The 19,638-nt window shown below is 45.2% G+C and overlaps 1 protein-coding gene across 3 annotated transcripts in view; it reads left to right on the top strand.

Moving 5' to 3' along the window:
* Nucleotides 1-19,638, top strand: part of MAP3K20 (mitogen-activated protein kinase kinase kinase 20) — a 146,630-nt gene that overhangs the window by 31,744 nt on the left and 95,248 nt on the right. For all 3 annotated transcript variants that reach the window (XM_032784578.2, XM_032784580.2, XM_075070111.1), the window contains exon 3: nucleotides 10,037-10,124. In XM_032784578.2, coding sequence (XP_032640469.1) covers nucleotides 10,037-10,124 — 88 coding nt within the window. The remainder of the gene's footprint in view (nucleotides 1-10,036; nucleotides 10,125-19,638) is intronic.

Raw genomic sequence — 19,638 nt, 5'->3', positions numbered from 1 at the left:
TCCACTTTTGTCTGGAAGGGGATAGGATTGCAGATGGCCCTCTATGGTTGGATAAGAGGTCTGTGCAGGACAGAGTGATGTAGTAGGCTGGATTCTTATGTACCAGGAGGCCAGCCTGGCAATTTTTGCCAAGGAAAATTACAGGTTTTGTGACTGTGTTTGAGAAAATACTTAGCTGAAAGATAACTTCATTTGAAAAGTGGAACACAGTCCATTCTTTGTTACCTCTGTTGGAGAGTCTATGCTAATTGTTCAGTGAAGAGTCTAGTTGAATATCGCCAAGAACGTTTTCTGCTTCTCTAACAGATTGGGAACTCGGCAGTTGTTCAGACAATTTTATCTTAACTGAAACAGGATATATAACTTCTAAAAAAAAGTGTGACGTATCCAACACAGTTATCTTTAGGCAGGTGCAATAAGTCTAGCAGCAGCCTCTGGAAATGCCCATCACCTCCAGGACACTGATGATCATTAGGTTGTTGCACTGAGTCTGAACCTCCAGGTCTCCACTTTTTTCTTTTTTCAGATAGGCTTTAAATAATTGTCTTTTGTCTTGGTCCCAAGTGCTGGGATGCTTGGAGAGAGTTCTCTGGGGATGAGGGGTATTCCGCTTGTTGCATTTGTGCTGTTGTCCCTAGCAAAGTTGTTCACATAAGATGTTTTTAGTGACTTTGATCTCTAAGGGCTGGTCTACGCTACGGGGTAAAATCGATTTTAGATACGCAATTTCAGCTATGTGAATAATGTAGCTGAAGTCGAATATCTAAAATCGATTTTCTCACCCGTCCTCACCGCGCGGGATCAATGTCCGCGGCTCGCCATGTCGATTCCGGAACTCCGTTGGGGTTGGTGGAGTTCCGGAATCGATATAAGCGCGCTCAGGGGATCGATATATCCCATCTAGATTAGACGCGATATATCGATCCCCGAGCAATCGATTTTAACGCGCCGATACGGTGCGTAGTCTAGACGTGGCCTAAAATGCTCTCCTCTCATATTCTTGCATTTGCTCCAGTACAGCGGTATCCAGATCCAGGTCAGTACTCATTTCACCTGCTTTTGGAGAACGGGCAGAAATTTTTGCCATTTGACTACTTCTCTGTTCTTCTGGATACTTCAAGACCTGAGTTAACATCTTTTCAGATATTCATAAGAGGTTCAGTTGCAAAAAACAATGCAGAATAAAAGGAAAGATCACCCTAAATCTAACAGAAAACCAGAGTGACCCTGTTGGGTAAAGATACTGTTTTCTAGGGATCTGGGTATTTCAAACCTGATGCTTAGAGAACTATTCTACTCCTCTCACAGTTATGCTGTGTATTTTGACAGCTTTCATTTTTAACTGATCACAGATACCAAAGTTTGTATTTTCAAATACAGTTCACAGAACGTGACTAATTTCTGAAATCTTACAACTATTCAGTATCTTTATCTTTTAAATGATTTTGCTGTTGGAAACAAACAGAAAATCAGTAACCATAACAAAAACCAAATGTTGCTGGCAGATTTCAGTCTGTCATGAGTGCTAGTATAAAATTTAGATATGGTTCCATGCTGTACACTGAATAATGTAGTGCTCCTATGGGATTTGTCTGTGCTTCAGTGGGTTTCTTATTGAAATCCATGGGAAAGGAGGTGTTTATCCTTTATGCCAGTGCCATGTTTTAACAGATGGTAGTGTATTTGTATCTGAAAAGGTAGTTTTCAAACTTTTTTTAGCCCGTTGTAATGATAATTTTATGCATAAAGTGCCCTTACTCAGCTTTATCCTAGATTCTGCAGGTTTTGTCAGCAATCTCTCCTTCCCTCGTTGACAGGAGATTGTTGCCCACAATATAATGAAGACAAAGAGAGGCTCTGATTCTGCAGTTGATCCTCCCAAGTTATTTTGATCTTTGCATAAGTGTGCAATGCTGGGAATTGATTGGGGCTCTGCATGGTTTCTTGGGTCTCCTGTTGTGGTATCAGTTGCAAGATTAAGGCCCAAATTAGCTGTGTATTATCTCTCATCAATTATATCATAGTATCTTTAGGAAAAAATCTTCCAGAAATTCTGATGTGCCAGTCTCTCTCTGCTCCAATTTTTTTTATCTGGACTGTCTTTTAAAATCGTGTTGTTCAAGGAAGTCCTCTGGATTCTAAAAATTAGTGGATTTTGTTTATAATCCAATAGTTTTAAAATTGCAAACTTATATGCAAAATTATATACAAAGGTCAAAATAACAAATTATAGAATATTATAAAAACCTGTTTCTTATTCAAGGGATCCATTTCCAATATCTTTTAATATTAAACATTTAATACTACAAAAATCTACATGCTTGTTGCTACAAAATACAATTAATACAAGTTAAACTTCCAAGATCTACATACACTTGCACAAACCTACAACAACAGACAATGACCACATTTTATAACACCTATTCTACTTCAGCAACACATTACACTAAATTACAGAACTGAGATACTTTAAGGCTATATTTCTTTTTTAGACTTTTATTAAACAATATGCAATATATAAAATTAAATGACCACCAACATACTTTTATTATAAAAGGAAAAAAAAAGTGGATTGGGGTAGTATGTATAGGGTGACCAGGTAGCAAGTCTGAAAAATTGGGACGGGAGTGGGGGTAATAGGAGCCCATATTAAAAAGAAGCCGAAAATTTCGGGACTGTCCTTATAAAATCAGGACATCTGGTCACCCTAAGTGTGTATAAAACAGGCAGGGTAATAATATATAATCTTCTATTACATAGCCACGGGAACTAGGCTGGATCCTATCATTTTCATTTTTATGCATTGCGTCTATTGGGGCTTTTTTAAAAGGTGTAGAAGTTCAGTAACAAAAACATAATACTGATTTTGGGTGTGAGCCGGACACCGCTGAACCACGCTTCCAACCTTAACTTTCTTAATGATGTTTTTTGCGTGTCTTTGTAAAAGTACCCAAGAGAGTACGATTTTTTTAAACCAAAAGTACTAACAATGTCACTTCAATAGTGAAATTTAACTTTTATTTTCTTTGTGTGGCTGGTGAATCAGTGCTAGCATAATACTGAATATGTGAATCTCCTATACTAGAAACTAGATGATTTCTTTGTCTTAAAAATCTTACCTTTCAGATGGGCTGTTGAAAGTTAAATTGGGACAGGTAATCCCCTAAATGGAATATAAACCAAATCAACCTCCTCCCCATCCAGCTTTAAGTCAACATGCAAGCAGGACTTTCATAATTCAATTGCAATTTGAAGTCAGTCCTGAGATGTGTATTGGAGAGACCACAGTCCTCATCAGAGCAGATAACTCCACTTATTTACTGTTTAAAGTTCTCATTGAATGTTCCTTACGCATCAAAGTCTTTTGACTACACAGTGCATCATGTGTTTTTCATCCTACTTTGCTAATATGAAAGAAGATTTAATGGGTTTAACAAACATGTCCTTAATTGGACAATAATTGGCTTCTGCTGAATAACAGCTTTTCAGGTTCTTCTTGGGATCTCTGGGGCATGAAAAGTACTGACCCCTTCCTTATAAAACTTTATGAGAAAATGCACAAATGGTTTCCTGGCAGGATCTAAAAAACCAGAGGGGTTTATATTCCACTTTTGATTTTCATGTTAGTGATCAAACAGTTTAGCAACTACCTATCATTGTTATGTGGTTATTTTAAAGAGTTCTTTAATTGCAGACTATTTTTAAAAATCCCTCAAGTTATTGCATATTGTAGGTAGGGATAGGGAAGGGGGAACCTCATGACAAGTAATAGAATGTAACTTCTAGGGCTTGTAATATAGCGTGACTGTAGTCTTAAGAGAACTAACTTATGCACACTTAAGAATGAGCAGGAAATAGATATAGTTTAAGCATCATATTTGGTTTAGCTTTAGAAAGAATGTCATTAAAATAATAGCCAGTAAAGGCCAATTCCTGCTTCCATCAAAATCTATGGGAGCTCTAACATTGCCTACAGAGGTGAGGCTATTGTTGTTAATATTTAGATAAAAGTGTGCAAAAAGAGTTACCAGATTTGTTTTGATCTGGTATGTCATTAAACAGAGAAGTGATACATTTAAAGCAAACCAGTGCCTGCCCCTGAATTCTACACAATTTTATGATCCATCTTTTAGTCTCCCCTAGTATTCTGTGTTGTAATTTTAGATATTAAGCTCCTTAATATTGTGTCCTTGGGAATGTGTTTTCTCTATGTTTAAGGGCCAACCATTATTTCAACACTAAACAAATAATACTTTTAACCCTACACCTTTATCAGCATTTTGTGTTTCATTTAGTCTTGGTAATCAGTAAATAGAATAGTTTTAAATGAAGCATTAAAACTGTTATCCCAATTGGCCATTCTTACAGCGTAGAGAACATCATGGGAACAGCTAAGATTTAAATTCTCCCAGGAATATGTTGGAGTTCAAAGCCCTTAAATGCTGTAATACTTTGGGACTAAATTGTTGTCAAGTCTGCTTTAAATTCTTCTAATTGATTCTGAAGATTTCCATTATAACCACAGCAAACATTTGTTTACAGGAATGTAAATATTCAAACTCTATTGCACAATACATTAATAAATATTACAAAACACTTAGGGATGTTCTGCTAATCAGATTGCTGGAGTAGCTAAACATTTCTAACCCTGCAATTTTGCGTAGAGTGAAGGTGCCTCATGCTGTGCAATTAACTGATTTATTAACAGCAAAGTTGGTTGGCTGCTGGCTGGCCTGATGGTCTAACGAGAATCAGTATTTATTTCCAAATTTGATCTGAAGCAGCATGCTCAGACAGAGGGTGGGGGAAAGATGCACTGTTCACATTCTCCCATGCTGCCTCTCCTGCTCTCTCCTCCCTATAACACAACCAGCTGGAATAATAAGTGGTGATGATTAGTAAGGTTCATATGGAATCACCTGGACTATTTTAGACCCATGCCTTGCATAGATTTGTGGGGGTTGACAAGCTGCCTTTCTCCATTGTAGAGAGACAACCACAGTGTGCTCAGGGAGGAGGAGGCGGGGCAGGGGTGAGCTGGAGTTCCCCTCTGTGCCAACCCCGCCTTACTTGCTGCAGGTGGCCCTCCCCACGCTCCCTCCTCAGGGCGGGGGCTCGGTGACGGAGGAGGGCGCAAGGTGGAAGTTTTGCCTAGGGTGCGAAACATCCTTGCATCGACCCTGGGAGGGGGTGTGAGGAGCAGGCTCTGGCCCACCGGTGGCACAGCAGGGCTCAGGCAGGCTGCCTGCTTGCTGTGGCCCCACACCACTCCTGGAAACGGCCGGCTGCTGGCAAGTCTCTATGTGCCCCGGGGTGGGGGTGGGGGGCAGAGTGAGGAGTGCAAGCTCTGGGAGGGAATTTGGTGCAGGAGGGGGCTCTGGGCTGGGGCAGAGTGTTGGGGTGCAGGAGGAGGTAGGAGTGTGACCTCTGGAAGGGAGTTTGAGTGAAAGAGGGGGCTCTGGTCTAAGGCACAGTGTTGGGGTGCGGTCTCTGGGAGGGAGTTTGGTGCAGGAGGGGGATCTGGGCGGGTGCACGGTATTGGGGTGCAGGAGGGGGTGAAGGGTGTGGGCTCTGGGAGGGAGTTTGGTGCAGGAGGGAGCTTTGGGCAGGGGCAGAGTGTTGAGGTGCAGGAGAGGGTGAGGGGTACGGGCTGTGGGAGGGAGTTGGCGTGCAGGAGGAGGCTCTGGGCAGGGTCTGGCCAGGAGGTGTTTACCACAGGTGGCTCCTAGGCGGCGGTGCAGTGGGGCTTAGCCAGGCTACCTGCCTGCCCTCGCCCTACACCACTCCTGGAAGCAGCTGGCTGCTGGCACGTCTCTGTGGCCCCTGGGATGCAGGGGGGCAGCGGGTCTCTGTGGGCTGCCTTTGCCCGCAAGCACTGTCCTTGCAGCTCCCATTGGCCGGTTCCTGGCCAGTGGGAGCTGCGGGGACAGTGCTGGGTATGGGGGCAGAGTGCAAAGCCGCCTCCCCTCCTTTCCTTGCCCCCCCAGGGGCTGCAGAGACGTGTCAGCAGCCAGCCGCTTTCAGAAGTGGCATGGGGCCAGGGCAGGCAGGAAGCCTGTCTGACCCCCGCTGCGCTGCTGGACTTTTAGTGGCCCAAAGATTGCGACCAACTGGCAGAGGCTCCAGGATCAACCAGTCGATCTCAATCAATGGTTTGGTGACCACTGCACTACAGCAGTGCAGCTGCAGTGGTTTGAGTGTAGACATATCCTGAGCCAATTGGAATTTATCTTTACATGTCTTTGGTATATATCCTGATTAGTTCAAGCAGTGCAGGCCCTGGCTTGCCTTGTCTACACTCAAGGGTCAGCACAGGCAAAGGTATACTGATTTGTGGTCAGTAAATGCAGTATTGTATTGGGGCTATTCATGATTATAGCCAAGGCTTAGGGGGCTCTAATACTGACGGCAAAGAACACAGAGAATTCATATTGATGCATATGTATTTGCACTAGAATACAAAGCACTACACTAATAGAAACCGTATAGGTGGTGTTTAGAGGCATCTGTGGTGAGGTCCTTGTTCAGTTCTTAGTTAACAGATGTCCAGAGCACACTATCCACCATGACAATTGGTGTTCACTGATACTTTCATTGGCAAATGGACATAAAGATTAAACTATCTTTTCAACAGGAGAGATGATTCTGAGAGGTCAAGGTTGGGCACAAAGTCAGGGTGCACTGAGGTAGCTTGCACTCCTGCTGCCTGCACTCTGTGTGTCTTGCGAGTAAAGACAGGACTTCATGTTCTAGTGCTGCTACACTGGCCCACTTCATGAGCGTTAATTTAATTAAAATATGTATTTAATGTACTTTGTTTTGTCTTCTAATTTCTTGTCAGTGGTTTAGTTTTCAAACATAGCAAAGTAGTTTGGTTTGGTTTTCTGATTCATGCCCCCCCCCCCCAAATGCTGTCCAATCTGGGCTTCAGTGGAATACATATTGTTAACAGAGATCAGCAAGTGCTCAGGTTCATCCAGAACTGTTTTAGAATATTGTGTGATGAGTGGTTGGTAATGTGATGTGATGATTGCTATTAGCTTGTGACTAGCCAAGGATTTATCCTATGACTGGGTGTGCGGTATCATCAGTAAATTAGATGCCACTTGTGATTGTCCTGCATTCCAAATTGTAGTTCAACTGTGTGTCCAGGTTGTGTATGACTGAGTCACTTAGGTTTAGGTACCTAAAGTTGCAGATAGGTACCTAGGGGGATTTTCATAAATGCCCGGATGCTTTTGAAAATCCCACTAAATAACTTTGAAAATCTGGTCCTTAGCTATTTAGTCAAGTAGTGACCATCTATGAGTTTATACTTAGAATATGGAACATCCATGTTAGAAGGGGAGAAAAGATTTTCAAAGCACAATTGCATTGATAAAGATGACTGGCTGTTTGTTTGGTCCCTGCTGCAAATTGGCTAATGTAATCCACAGCTGAGCCATGGAAAAGAGCAAGTGAAAGGAACTGGCTGGAATCTCCAGCTCTGAAGACAGCAGAGTGATTGATTTAAAAGAGGCCTAGAAAAGATTTCTCTCTAGGAATAATGGCCCTTACGGGGAGATGTTTTTTATGACCTCCTAATTTGGGGGATTTTATGGATGATTAATAGCTGCTTCCCCCAATCCTAGGTACAAGCTTGCTCTGGCATCAGTTACATCTTAATTAAGAGATGTGAACAGCAGCATAATATCAAGAAGTACATGCATTAAAAGCAATGGGTATATCAATGCCTGTAACTGCCCTGAAGGGACCAAAGTGTGTATGTTACTACATTGTAAATAATGTATGGTAGTATCCTCTACATCATCTGAGTTAATGGTTTGACTTGGACTCTTAGAGTATGTTTATGCTGCATTTAGACAGCCGAGCCTGGGCCATGTCAGCTGACTTGGGCTCATGGGGCTCGGGCTTTGGGGCTGTTTCATTGCAATGTAGACTTCAAGGCTTGGGCAGGACTACGAGCTCTGGGACCAGCCCCATAGTCCAAACCGAGCCAGCTGTCTACACTGCAGTTAGAGGCCATACCCTTAGATTCTGATCCTGCAATTGATAGTGCAGTAATAGATTCATTTGACTTCAGTGAGGCTCTGAATAGGCACAACATTCCTCTTGCTTGTGAGCTATTACAGGATCAGAGCTTAAAGTACAAAGTACCTGCTTTGGGCCTTTCTTACAATGAAATTGAAAATCGTGTTATCACATGATTTTAATATGTTTTAATGGTTCTCAGTTAAATTCTTGGTATATTTAGAGCCTAAAAGCATGATCCTGGGAAGTTTAGCATGAAAAAAAATAACACAAGCCATGGTACATGGAGTATTTTTTAATTGTGGCATCATATTTCTAGGTGAAGAGATGTGAGTTTTCAGGTGGTCAGACCAGAAGAGGTTTTTTTTGTTTTGTTTTGTTTTTTTCCTTCAGGGCACAGGGGTGTTGAACAAAACAAAAGAATCCTAGATGTATTCATTTGTGTTGGGCCTGAATTAAGAGACTTGGATTTGTTCATCTCACTTTTCATGATATTGTTAGGATTCAGGGACTGAGATCTAATATTCAAGCAGGCAATATAGGAATATTAGTCAGAATCTTTTAACAGCTGCTGACAGGGTATCTGTGGAGCTGTGGTTGGAGTTCAAAGCTCCAGCCCACTGGCAGATTCCCTGCGGGGATAGCAGGAATATTACTGTCTGTCCTTTGTTGATAGTGAATCACACCTCTGGCACAGTTTGCTTAGGTAGGTGCAAATTAAATGCCCTTGCACCTATCCAGGTGAATCAGGTCCAGCATTGAAATTCACAATAACCTTACAAAAGCCTCAAATATGATTTTGCACCTCTCATGAAAACATAATGAGACTTTTAAAAAAAAAATCAAAATTATTTAATTATGCTGTGGAGGGACAGAACATTGAAAAAGAATTTTGAAACTCTCCATGTATCATGCATACAGAAATGCATGTATCACACCTGTAGAATATAAATTCTATGTCCTATTGAAGTTGTTTGTGCATTACACTCTGTTCATTTGTGATAATAACTCAAATCTCATTGAGCAGGGGAAACAACATAGTACACAGTGCAATCAGAAATCTTGGGGTTAAGTTCAAGGCTATGATTAAACTTTTGCATTCAGCATATGCAAACCATAGCATACAAGATGCTAATTCAAACCTTGATGAAGTTATTTGGGAAAGGCTGCAAGAGGAAAAACTATAGCTGCCATGTGAAATGTTTACTTATTACACATCTATAGGCTTCCACGTGCACATGTATATTCATACCATGGCACTCAGTACAAAATCTAGAGACGAATTGGGTTTGTTTTGCCAGTGGCTTTATATTTGTTAGGGTAGTTGTAGCTGCTGTAATAAAGCTTGCCAAGGTCCCTTATTTTTTTTATGTATTATTACTCAGTGGGGCTGACTGCTTTACTGACCATGACTTTGTTTCCTTCCAATGCTTGTGACTGATCTAAGTAGTAGAAGCTCAGAGGTTAATGTAATATTTCAAGGAAGGCATTTTTGTGAGGGATAATATATAATACGGCTGTGTTTGCATTCTATAAGCCTCCATTTCTAGAGTGTGTGTGTAAAACAATAACGTGTTTGTTTTTTTAAATCATTGAGTATTTTTTAAAATAAGCATTTAATTTTTTATTATTATTATTGGAATATACTATAGAGCTGCAGATGTTGAAAGTCCCAAAAATTAAACACACCACTGTAAAACAAACCCCCCAAAATCTTTTTTGACTAGGTTTTATGTTTTGTTTTTTTTTAAAACTTAGTCTCCTAAATCCTCATTTAGGCACTTAAAAAGTGGCCTGGTTTGCAGAAGTGCTGAGAACTCTGCATTTTCCAAACTCTCTCTGTGTTTTGAAACAGGTAGGTTTTCTAAGGAGAATACCCCACGTGGACATTATTTTTCTGATTCATATATGATACGTGTGGTTTGTGCATGGAGTCTAATATATATTATTGCAGTAAATACATTTTATTATTAATTGTCGAACTTTTTCTTTTGGTTTTGAACAGGCAGAAATACTCAGTGTGCTCAGTCACAAAAACATCATTCAGTTCTATGGAGCTATTATTGAACCTCCTAACTATGGCATAGTTACAGGTGAGGACTCTTCCTTTGACTTTTCTCTTTATAATATAGAAGGGCTAACTTTGCTAGATCCTAACTCAAAATGTGAACTGTATGCTTTTGTTTTGTTGTTGTAAGTGTATGGCATAAAGTCTTAAATAAACTAATTATATCTACATAACTGGAAACCGTGTTTCCATTTCTACCTATGATTAAATGTATTGTTGACATTACTGACATTCTGTCTGAATGCACTTATGGCTGAAATACCTAACTGGTCACATTGCTTGCACCCACATTGAGTCAGTTACAGGATTGGAGGGTTTCTCAACTAGGGCCGATCTACACTTAAAATTTAGGTTGACATACAGCTACATCAGTCAGGAGTGTGAAAATATCCACATTCCTGAATGCCATCGCTATGTCGACTCAACCCCCAATGTAGACACAGCTAAATTGAAGGAAGAATGCTTCCATTGACCTACCTACTGTTGTTTGGGGCGATGATGTTCTTACACCAATGGAAAACCCCTTCCATTAATGAAGGCTGCATCTACACTATGGGGTTATGCTAGCATAGATATGGGACTGTAGCTATGTGGGTAAAGTTGCCATAGTGTAGACATACCCTAGACTAGGCACTTCTCAAATGGAGGTCTCCATCTTATTCTCCCATCACTTTGCATAAATAAATTTCATAGTCCATACTCAGTCTGAATTCATCATCATTTGTCCTGTCATGTAGACTTTGTACATTAGCATTGTAAGCAGTGAACCGAGTCATTTTTTATCACAGAAGGCTTCTTGCATGGCTTTATATTTTGTTGACTTACTGGATCCTATCTGCAAGGTAATATAATGTGTAGCCAGTTTTAGTCACCACTGAATTTTTAATAGTTTTGATATTTTGAAAGCAAGTATGGAAATGATGATAAAAACTGCCTCTTCTCAAAGAACCAAAACAATTATTTTTACAAGCTGTGAACTGAATTGCTTGACAGTCTTTTAACTACAGGAATATTTTAATAAATGTACTCAACTGGGTATACACATCTCTCTCTTATCCGTTAAGTGAGTTATTGACGTTTATTTTATTTTTGCAGCCCAGCATCTCCCACAATTCTGAGATGGCTGAGCTGTTCTCTCTGCAGTTCTGGAGGTGGTGCAGCACAGCCTGAACTGGCCATGACCGCTTCTCCAGTGTGCCACTAGAATTTTTGCCTTTATATACTGCTCCATGTACTCTGCCTCTATATACTGTATAACAGCAGCTAGAGGTGGTTTGCTTTAGTCCTGAACATTTCCTTTGACTGTTCTATTTCAATTCATTTTGGAGTTGGAGTTGTATGAAATTTTAGCTTATATTGACTTCACAAGTGTTTTTTATATAGCTTGTTGTAAAGCTAGCCAAATATCTAGATGACTTGATGTACTACCTGGAAGACCTCTCCCTTTGAAAGTAAACAGTCTGGTTCTTCTTCGAGTGATTGCTCATGTGTATTCCACAGTAGGTGTGCGTGCTCACCACGTGAACCGGTGCTGGAAGTTTTTCCCTTAGCAGTATCCATAGTGGAGGAGCACCGCTGTGACCCCTAGAGTGGTGCCTCTATATCGCACTGTAAGAGGAGCTGCGCACTCCCCGCACCCTCAGTTCCTTCTTGCCATCAGTGAGGGTAGTTGGAAATTCGTGCTCCAGCTGTAGTGCTTCTAGCCTTAGTAGTACAACTCTCCTTCGTAGATAGTTTTTTCTAGTTAGTTGCCTGGCTTGGGGCATGCCCCGTGCCCCAGGCTTCAAGTTGTCCGACTCCTGTCGCAGTTCTATGCCCAGGAGCGACCCACACTCTAAGTGCCTTTGCTATCTGGGCAAGACTCACGTAACTGAGTGTTGTAAAATCTGCAGATCATTCAAACCTCGAATGAAGCCTGAAAGAGAGATCCGACTCCAGGCCCTGCTAATGGAGTCGGCACTGGCCCCGGCACCAGCATGCCGACCCGACTCGGCACTGGGCGAGTCATCGGTGCGAAGCGAGGCTCCATCTACTAGTCGGCACCGCTCCCCCACCAAGAAGCAAGAGAAGACTCAGTGGTGCCGAGAGAAGGACAGGGGTGAGGCCGGAGCTGAGTTGGGCAGCCCACAGTCTCCCTTGGGAGCCAGACCTCCGACTCGCGCTGAGCGGAGTAGTCCGGTCCTGTCTGCGCATGCCTCTCCTGCGGTGAGAATGCCGTCAACGCTGGAGGCAGCACAGGCAGCGTGTGACATCCTCGCCCCCCCTGGTGCCGGGTGCCCTGCCTGAGATGGGCCCCTGATCCCGAGGGAAGCCACTGCTGGGAGCTCATCAACCCTCCCTGGTCCAGCATAGCCCCCGCTCTGAGGACGAGATACCTACCCATTCCGAGGGGCCATCCCGGAGCCCGCACCAGACTTCCACTCCATTGGCCAATTCTCCTGAGAGGGAGTCTCGAGGGTCCTCCACTACCCACAGAGGTCACAGGCACTGAGGCAAGAGGCATCGACACTCCTCTAACCATTGAAGCTATAGGAGCAGGTCTCGATGCCATCGGCACCAACGCTCAGATTCGACTTTTCGCTCCGACAGATGTCATGCTTGGAACACCCCTCGACCGTCATCAGCACCCAGGCGCCGTAGCCATGATCGCCAGGGGGAATCTAGAAGCAGCACCTCCGAGAGGTACACGTCTTCGTCGTCAAGGTCTAAATCTCGAGGTCAGCACTGACACGGCCGTGGACACTCCTGACGCTCGTACAGCACTGTGTGTTCCTCAGCGACTTTGGCTTCGGCACCCAGCCGCCCATCCCCGGGCCACGCCGTCCCCCATGGTCACCGGCACCGGAGGAGTCCATAGCGGCACCACCACCTGCCCTACAGGAAGATTTCAGGGCTCACTAAGAACTCCTTAAGTGGGTGGCCTCGAATCTCCAGCTTCAGGCTGAAGAGATGGAGGAGCCGTTGGACACCTTGTCAACATGTTGTCCTCCTCGGCACCAGGCTGTGTGGCCTTACCTCTCCACCAAAGGGTGGCCAACATATCGACTTCGCTTTGGTGAACCCCGGGCTCCTTGACATGTGTTTCTAAAAAGGCAGAGAGAAAGTATTTTGTGCCAGCAAAAGGGCACAAATACTTGTACTCTCACCCGGCACCCAACTCTTTTGTGGTGGAGTCTGTAAACCACTGGGAAAGGCATGATCACACATGCCCAACCCCAAGGATAAAGATGCCAGGAGACTGGATGCCTTCAGCAGGAAGGTTTATTCATCGGTGAGCTTCCAGCTCAGGGTGGCAAATCACCAAGCCCTACTGAGCCGGTATGATTTTAATTTGTGGGGTTTCCTGACAAAGTTTGAACCCCTTCTCCAGGAAAGGGACAAGAGGGACTTCAGAGCCTTGGTCAACGAAGGAGTGGCAGCGGCGAAAGCAGCTCTTCAAGCGGTTTTGGACACAGTGGATACAGTGGCCTGTTCGATGGCCTCGGCCATTTCCATGTGCAGGGCATCGTGGCTCTCGCTGTCGGGGCTGTCCGCGGAGTCCCAATCTCTCATGCAGGACCTGCCCTTCAAGGGAAAGGCCCTGTTTGTGGATCAAACAGACATCCGTCTGCATGGGATGAAAGACTCCCACACCACCCTGCAAACTCTGGGCCTATATGTCCTGCCAGCGAAGGACAAACCCAGGCCACAGACCTCGGCCCCTCCAGCTAGAGGCAGATATGAATCCCTACCTAACAGGCCGAGGGAGCAGAGACGCAGGTCCCAGTGCCAGTCCTGCTTGGCCCCGTGACCAGGCCCCTCAAAGGGCAAGAGGCAGGGGAAGAGGTGCTTTTGACTCTTTGCCGGGGGTCACCGGGCCCGTTGCCAGGGAAGCCCCCACAGTTATAAAGTGTTCAACCATTTATTTGCCTTCTGAGCGCAATGGAACTGTATAACGTCGGACCAGTGGGTCCTCAGCACCATTTCCAAGGGCTACATGTTGCAGTTCGCTTTGCCCCCCACCCCATGCCCCCGGAGGTCCCCGGGGACCCAGAGCATGCCCTCCTTCTAAACCAGGAGGTGACGCGCCTCCACACACTGAGTGCAGTGGAGAAGGTACCTCGGGAATTCCAGGGCAGAGGGTTTTACTCCTGGTATTTCCTGATTCCGAAGGCAAAAGGCGGGCTCAGGCCCATCCTCGACCTGCGGAACTTCAACCAATTTATGGTCCATTACAAGTTCTCTGTGGTTTCTCTGGCCTCTCTTATTCCGTCTGTAGACCCGGGGGATTGGTTCGCAGCCCTGGACCTCCAGTATACGTATTTCCACATCCATATTTTTGAGGGTCACAGGTACTTCCTCCACTTCTGGGTAGGGCAGGACACTACCAGTTTACAGTCCTTCCCTTTGGCCTCTCCACGTCCCCCAGGGTTTTTACCAAATGCATGGTGGTAGTGGCAGCCCACCTCAGGAGGAACAGGCTGCAAATTTCCCCCCCCCCCCCACCTGGACGACTGGCTGCTCAAGGGCAAGTCCCGGTCCCAGTTGCAAGCCCAGGTGGAATTTCTGCTGGCCACTTGCGAGAGTCTAGGCTTAGTGGTGAACAAGGAGAAGTCCACGTTAGTGCCAGTTCAGCGCATGCACTTCATAGGGGTGCTGTTAGACTCAGTGGTGACCGTGGCCTCTCTCCCCTAGGACAGGTTCGAGACACTCAGAAGTCTCATAGCTTTAGTCACAGCCTTCCCCGTGACAATGACAAGGCTGTGCCTTCAAATATTGAGCCACATAGCAGCATGCACCTCCATGGTGCGACATGCCAGACTCAGAATGAGGCCCCTTCAACTCTGGCTGGCCTCCGAATATTCCCAGGCCAGGGATGACCTGGACAAGGTGGTCATGTTACCTCCCAACGTAGTAGCTGACCTGCAATGGTGGTCCCTCCAGAGTAACATGTTACAAGGGATTCCCTTCCGAGAGACCCCTCCCTCACTAGATCTGGTGACAGACGCCTCGGACCTGGGGTGGGGAGCCCATATGGGGAGCTTCCAAACCCAGGGCAGATGGTTGACCTTGGAATTGTCCCTGCACATAAATGTCAGGGAACTCAGGGTGGTACGCCTGGCGTGCGTAGCTTTCAGCCCGCACCTACGGGGAAAGATGATCAGAGTCCTCACGGACAATACGGTCATGATGTATTACATCAATAGGCAAGGGGGCATGCACTTCCTTGGCCTTGTACCAGAAAGCCCTGGACCTATGGGAATTCTGCATAGCCCACGATATCTCTCTGAGGGCTTTTCACCTACCTGGCACTCACAATACGCAAGCTGATCACCTCAGCAGGGTTTTCTCCCACCAATATGAGTGGTACTCCACTGGAAGGTCACCCGGCAACTCTTCAGAGAGTGGGGAGCTCCCCAGGTAGATCTCTTTGCTACCATCCAGAATCGTCTCTGCCCCCAGTTCTGATCCAGGGCCGGGGTAAGCAGGGGGTTGATCTCGGACGCGTTCCTGATTCGGTGGTCGGGCCACCTGTACTATGCCTTTCCACCATTTCCCCTGATAGGCAAGGTCTTACAGAAAGTGTCGGCAGACAAGTCGAGGGTTATCCTCATAGCCCTGGATTGGGCCCGGCAATATTGGTATGGAACCCTCCTGCAGCTTCTAGTGGCCCCCCTGCGCAGGCTACCGCTTCAGCAGGATCTTCTCTCCCAGGAGGGGGGATGCCTCCTCCATCCCAACTTGGCCGTGCTTCATCTGACAGCGTGGCTGCTCCATGGTTAGACGAGGAGGAAGGGAGGTGTTCGGAGGATGTCAGGCAAATTCTGCTGGAAAGCAGAAAGTCATCCACACGACAGACCTTCCTGGTCAAATGTTCTAGGTTCTCTAGGTGGGTGAGAGAAAGGGATATTTCCCCATCATCCTCATTGCTCCAACTCATTCTCGATTACCTCCTGTACCTTAGGACTCAGCGCTAGCTCCTGCCTCGGTCAGGGTGGGTACACTTAGCGGCCATTTCGGCTTTCCACCTTCCGGTGCATGGTCACTCGGTATTTTCCCATCACATGACATCCCGATTTTTGAAAGGACTGGATCGGGCATTCCCTTACGCCAGGCCCCCCGTCCTACTATGGGACCTGAATGTAGTGCTCTCCTGCCTCATTGATCCCCCTTTTGAACCCTTGGCCACGTGTTCCTGGTCCCTCTTATCATGGAAAGTAGCATTTCTGGTGGCGATCACTTCAGCCCTCCGTGTCTCGGAGCTTAGGGCTCTAACCTCGGAACCCCCATATACGGTCTTCCACAGAGATAAGATCCAGCTTTGGCCGCACCTGGCTTTTCTGCCGAAAGTGGTCTCGGTTTTTCATATGAATCAGGACATTTTCCTTCCGATACTCTGTCCCAAGCCCCATTCCTCTGATGAGGAATGATGCCTACACATGCTAGATGTGTGTAGGGCACTGGCCTGTTGCCTAGATCGAACCAGGCCGTTCTGGAAATCCCTGCAATTTTTTGTTGCATTGGCCAAACACATGAGGGGGCAACTGGTTTCTACCCAGTGAATTTCCAGCTGGATCACCTCATGCATACGCATGTATTACGATCTGGCAGGGATTCCCTCGCCACCTATCGTGAAGGCGCATTCTACGAGAGCTCAGGACTCATCAGCCACATATGTATCTCACATCCCTATTCAGGGTATTTGTAGAGCTGCCACGTGGTCCTCTGTCCACACCTTTTCATCGCACTATGCGATCATCTCCCAAACACAAGATGACGTCTGGATTGGTAGGGCGGTACTCCATCCCGGAAACCCTTAAACTCCTACCCACCTCCATCAGATATAGCTTGGAGTCACCTACTGTGGAATACACACTCGAAGAAGAATGGACAGTTACCTGTTCTGTAACTGGTGTTCTTCGAGATGTGTTGCTCATGTCTATTCTACATCCCACCCTCCTTCCTCTCTGTCGGAGTTGTCTGGCAAGAAGGAACTGAGGGTGGGGGGAGTGCGCAGCTCCCCTTATAGCATGACATAGAGGCACCACTCTAGTGGTCGCAGCGGTGCTCCCCCACTACAGGTACTGTTAAGGGAAAAACTTCCGGCACCGGCGCGCGGGTGGCGAGCATGCACACCTACTGTGGAATACACTTGAGCAACACATCTCAAAGAACGCCAGTTATGGAACAGGTAACTGTCCTTTCTTTATCCCTACCTACTTATTTTCGCTGCTCACTACTTCCCAGACATCTGAGATAGTGGGCCACAGAATGGGAAATTCTTACCCAGAAATGTCCTTTCTGCTAGCAGCATCTCCAGCAATTGCTCCCACTCCCTGCTATGTCTTAAATGGCCAAGGAACAACATTTAATTTTTTATGACTACCATTTGTGGGCCCATTAGCCTAGGTCACTGGTTGGTATTCTGGTAATTCTAACAGTTTTACTCAGTAATTACTTTATAATTAATTATCTGGCGGGAAGCTGGAGAAGGGAGCATGGCCAGCGCCACCTGTATTACAACAACCACCCACCTCTGGAAGTGCAGAGGGAAGGGGAACAGCCAATCCTCATCATAAATCAGATAAGTTTAAAGGCTATTTTAAACTATGCTGGCTGCCAATGCCCTCCTGCAATCAGCTGGGTACAAGGATATTGCAGCCGTACCCCCTTATGGCAGCAACCAGGGGAGGAGGTAGCATAGGAGCTCTGCTATGTTAGCTTCATACCACTTGAAGATTCCTCTATGTTACCGAAGAATCCTATGCCTAGGTACATCAGCTTCAGGGCTTCTCTGTGCTGCCAGAGCAATGCAAAGCTGCTGTAGTACACTGGAGTACTGGGGCCAAACAGTGTTCCTTTAAGAACAGAATCAACTAGTTTTCTGTACATGTTATTGTAGGGTAAAAGGCTGTTGGGTTTAGGATAGTTGATTCATTCATTACAGACACAAAATCAGGTTATATACCACTAAGGGCTTGTCTACATGGTGCTTTGGTCTGCACCAGAGAGGTGAAAATTTTAGTTTTCACTTGCATGTCACACACTGACTATCCCATGTGGATCCTGCTAGTATGCACTAAAAGTTCCCTAGAGCGCATTAATATAGTACTTTTTGAAATGGGACTACGTTAACATGTGCTAGGGAACTTTTAGTGCATGCCAGCAGGGTCCACAGGTATCAGTTAGTGCACAACGTGTTAGTGTGGGCTAAAATTTACATCCCTCTGGTACAGTTTAAAGTACCGTGTAGACAAGCCTAAAGTTCTTCTGTACCATTTGTCTGTGTAGTTTGTTTTCTACGATTAGTCTACTGCTTATAATGCTGGGTTGCCAGATACGTGATATTGTATTTAGAAACAAAATGAATGAGTAGTAGGTAAAAAATGTTTATCTAGTAGAATGATAAAGGTATGTGACAGAACTTACACTTGCACTAATGTTTAATAAAATATATCTTTTTAAGTGACTTCTAATTAAATTAATTCAGAAACAATAATCAGGGGAAATTGTGTGTTTATTTGTATGGTACTTTCTTTGGAGGAAAATATTTAAATATATTCATACACTTACTTTTCTAGGTTGAGGTAGTGCCAAAATATAAAAAGAGAGGAAAAATAGCAATTTGACTGTATTTGCTACATAGCTCAAATTATAAACACTCTGTTTATTTAAAAAAAAAAAGATATTAAAGTGCCTTTTTCTCTCTTCTGCATCTTTGTCTGGTCTGGTGACCAGTCCATCTATAACAGCTACTGGGGATAGGTTGTGTCTGGTTGGTTACCTTATTGTATTTTGTTGGGGGCACTGTAACAGGCCCCCTTCTTGCCCTTTGGATCACCACAAACAGCTTGGACACTTCTGAGTTTATAAGTACCAGTATGTTATGTATTAGGACTCCTCTACCACTTCACCAGCACAGTCCCTTGTGCAGCAACATACAATTGGATGTAAACTTCCCCAATAGTCCATTCTCTGGGAATGGAGAGGCAAGACTTCACTATCGTGAGATCCTCTACCCTGCGGCTCTGCCAGCCTTCCCCTTTCACTTCCTTTCTGTCCTTTAACTGTTCCCAGAAGATAGGTTGATTGCTGTCATTACTTCATTAGCCTCTGGCCCAGTAGTGTGGCCCATCTAAGTAATCTGGTTCCAGGCGGTGAGACATTTTGCTGACGTTGACCGTCTGCAGGCACGGCCTCCCGCAGCTCCTAGTGGCCGTAGTTTGCCAATGGGAGCTATGGGAAGCAGCGGGCCAGCGGCAAAGGGGCATTACAGGGATCAACAGCAGTGCCGTGTGAAAGTGAAGGAACTGTGCCAAACATACCAGAAAACGAAGAAGGGCAACAAGAAATCTGCTGCTGCCCCGCAGACCTGCCACTTTTACAACGAACTCCTTGGCATACTTGGTAGAGACCCAACCAGCACCCTGCAGACAAGTTTGGATACCTTGGAGGTGCCAGAGATAGACACTTCTGCCATGAACAGCGTGGAGGAAGAGGAGGGAGGAAACAGTGGGGAACTGAAACCATGGCATGTTCCAGGACCAGTTTGAAACTCT

The sequence above is a fragment of the Chelonoidis abingdonii genome, chromosome 10 (assembly GCF_003597395.2).
Source record: "Chelonoidis abingdonii isolate Lonesome George chromosome 10, CheloAbing_2.0, whole genome shotgun sequence".
Lineage (NCBI taxonomy): Eukaryota > Metazoa > Chordata > Testudines > Testudinidae > Chelonoidis > Chelonoidis abingdonii.
The sequence above is the reverse complement of the archived record's forward strand: the minus strand, read 5'-3'. Positions and strand labels throughout refer to the sequence as shown.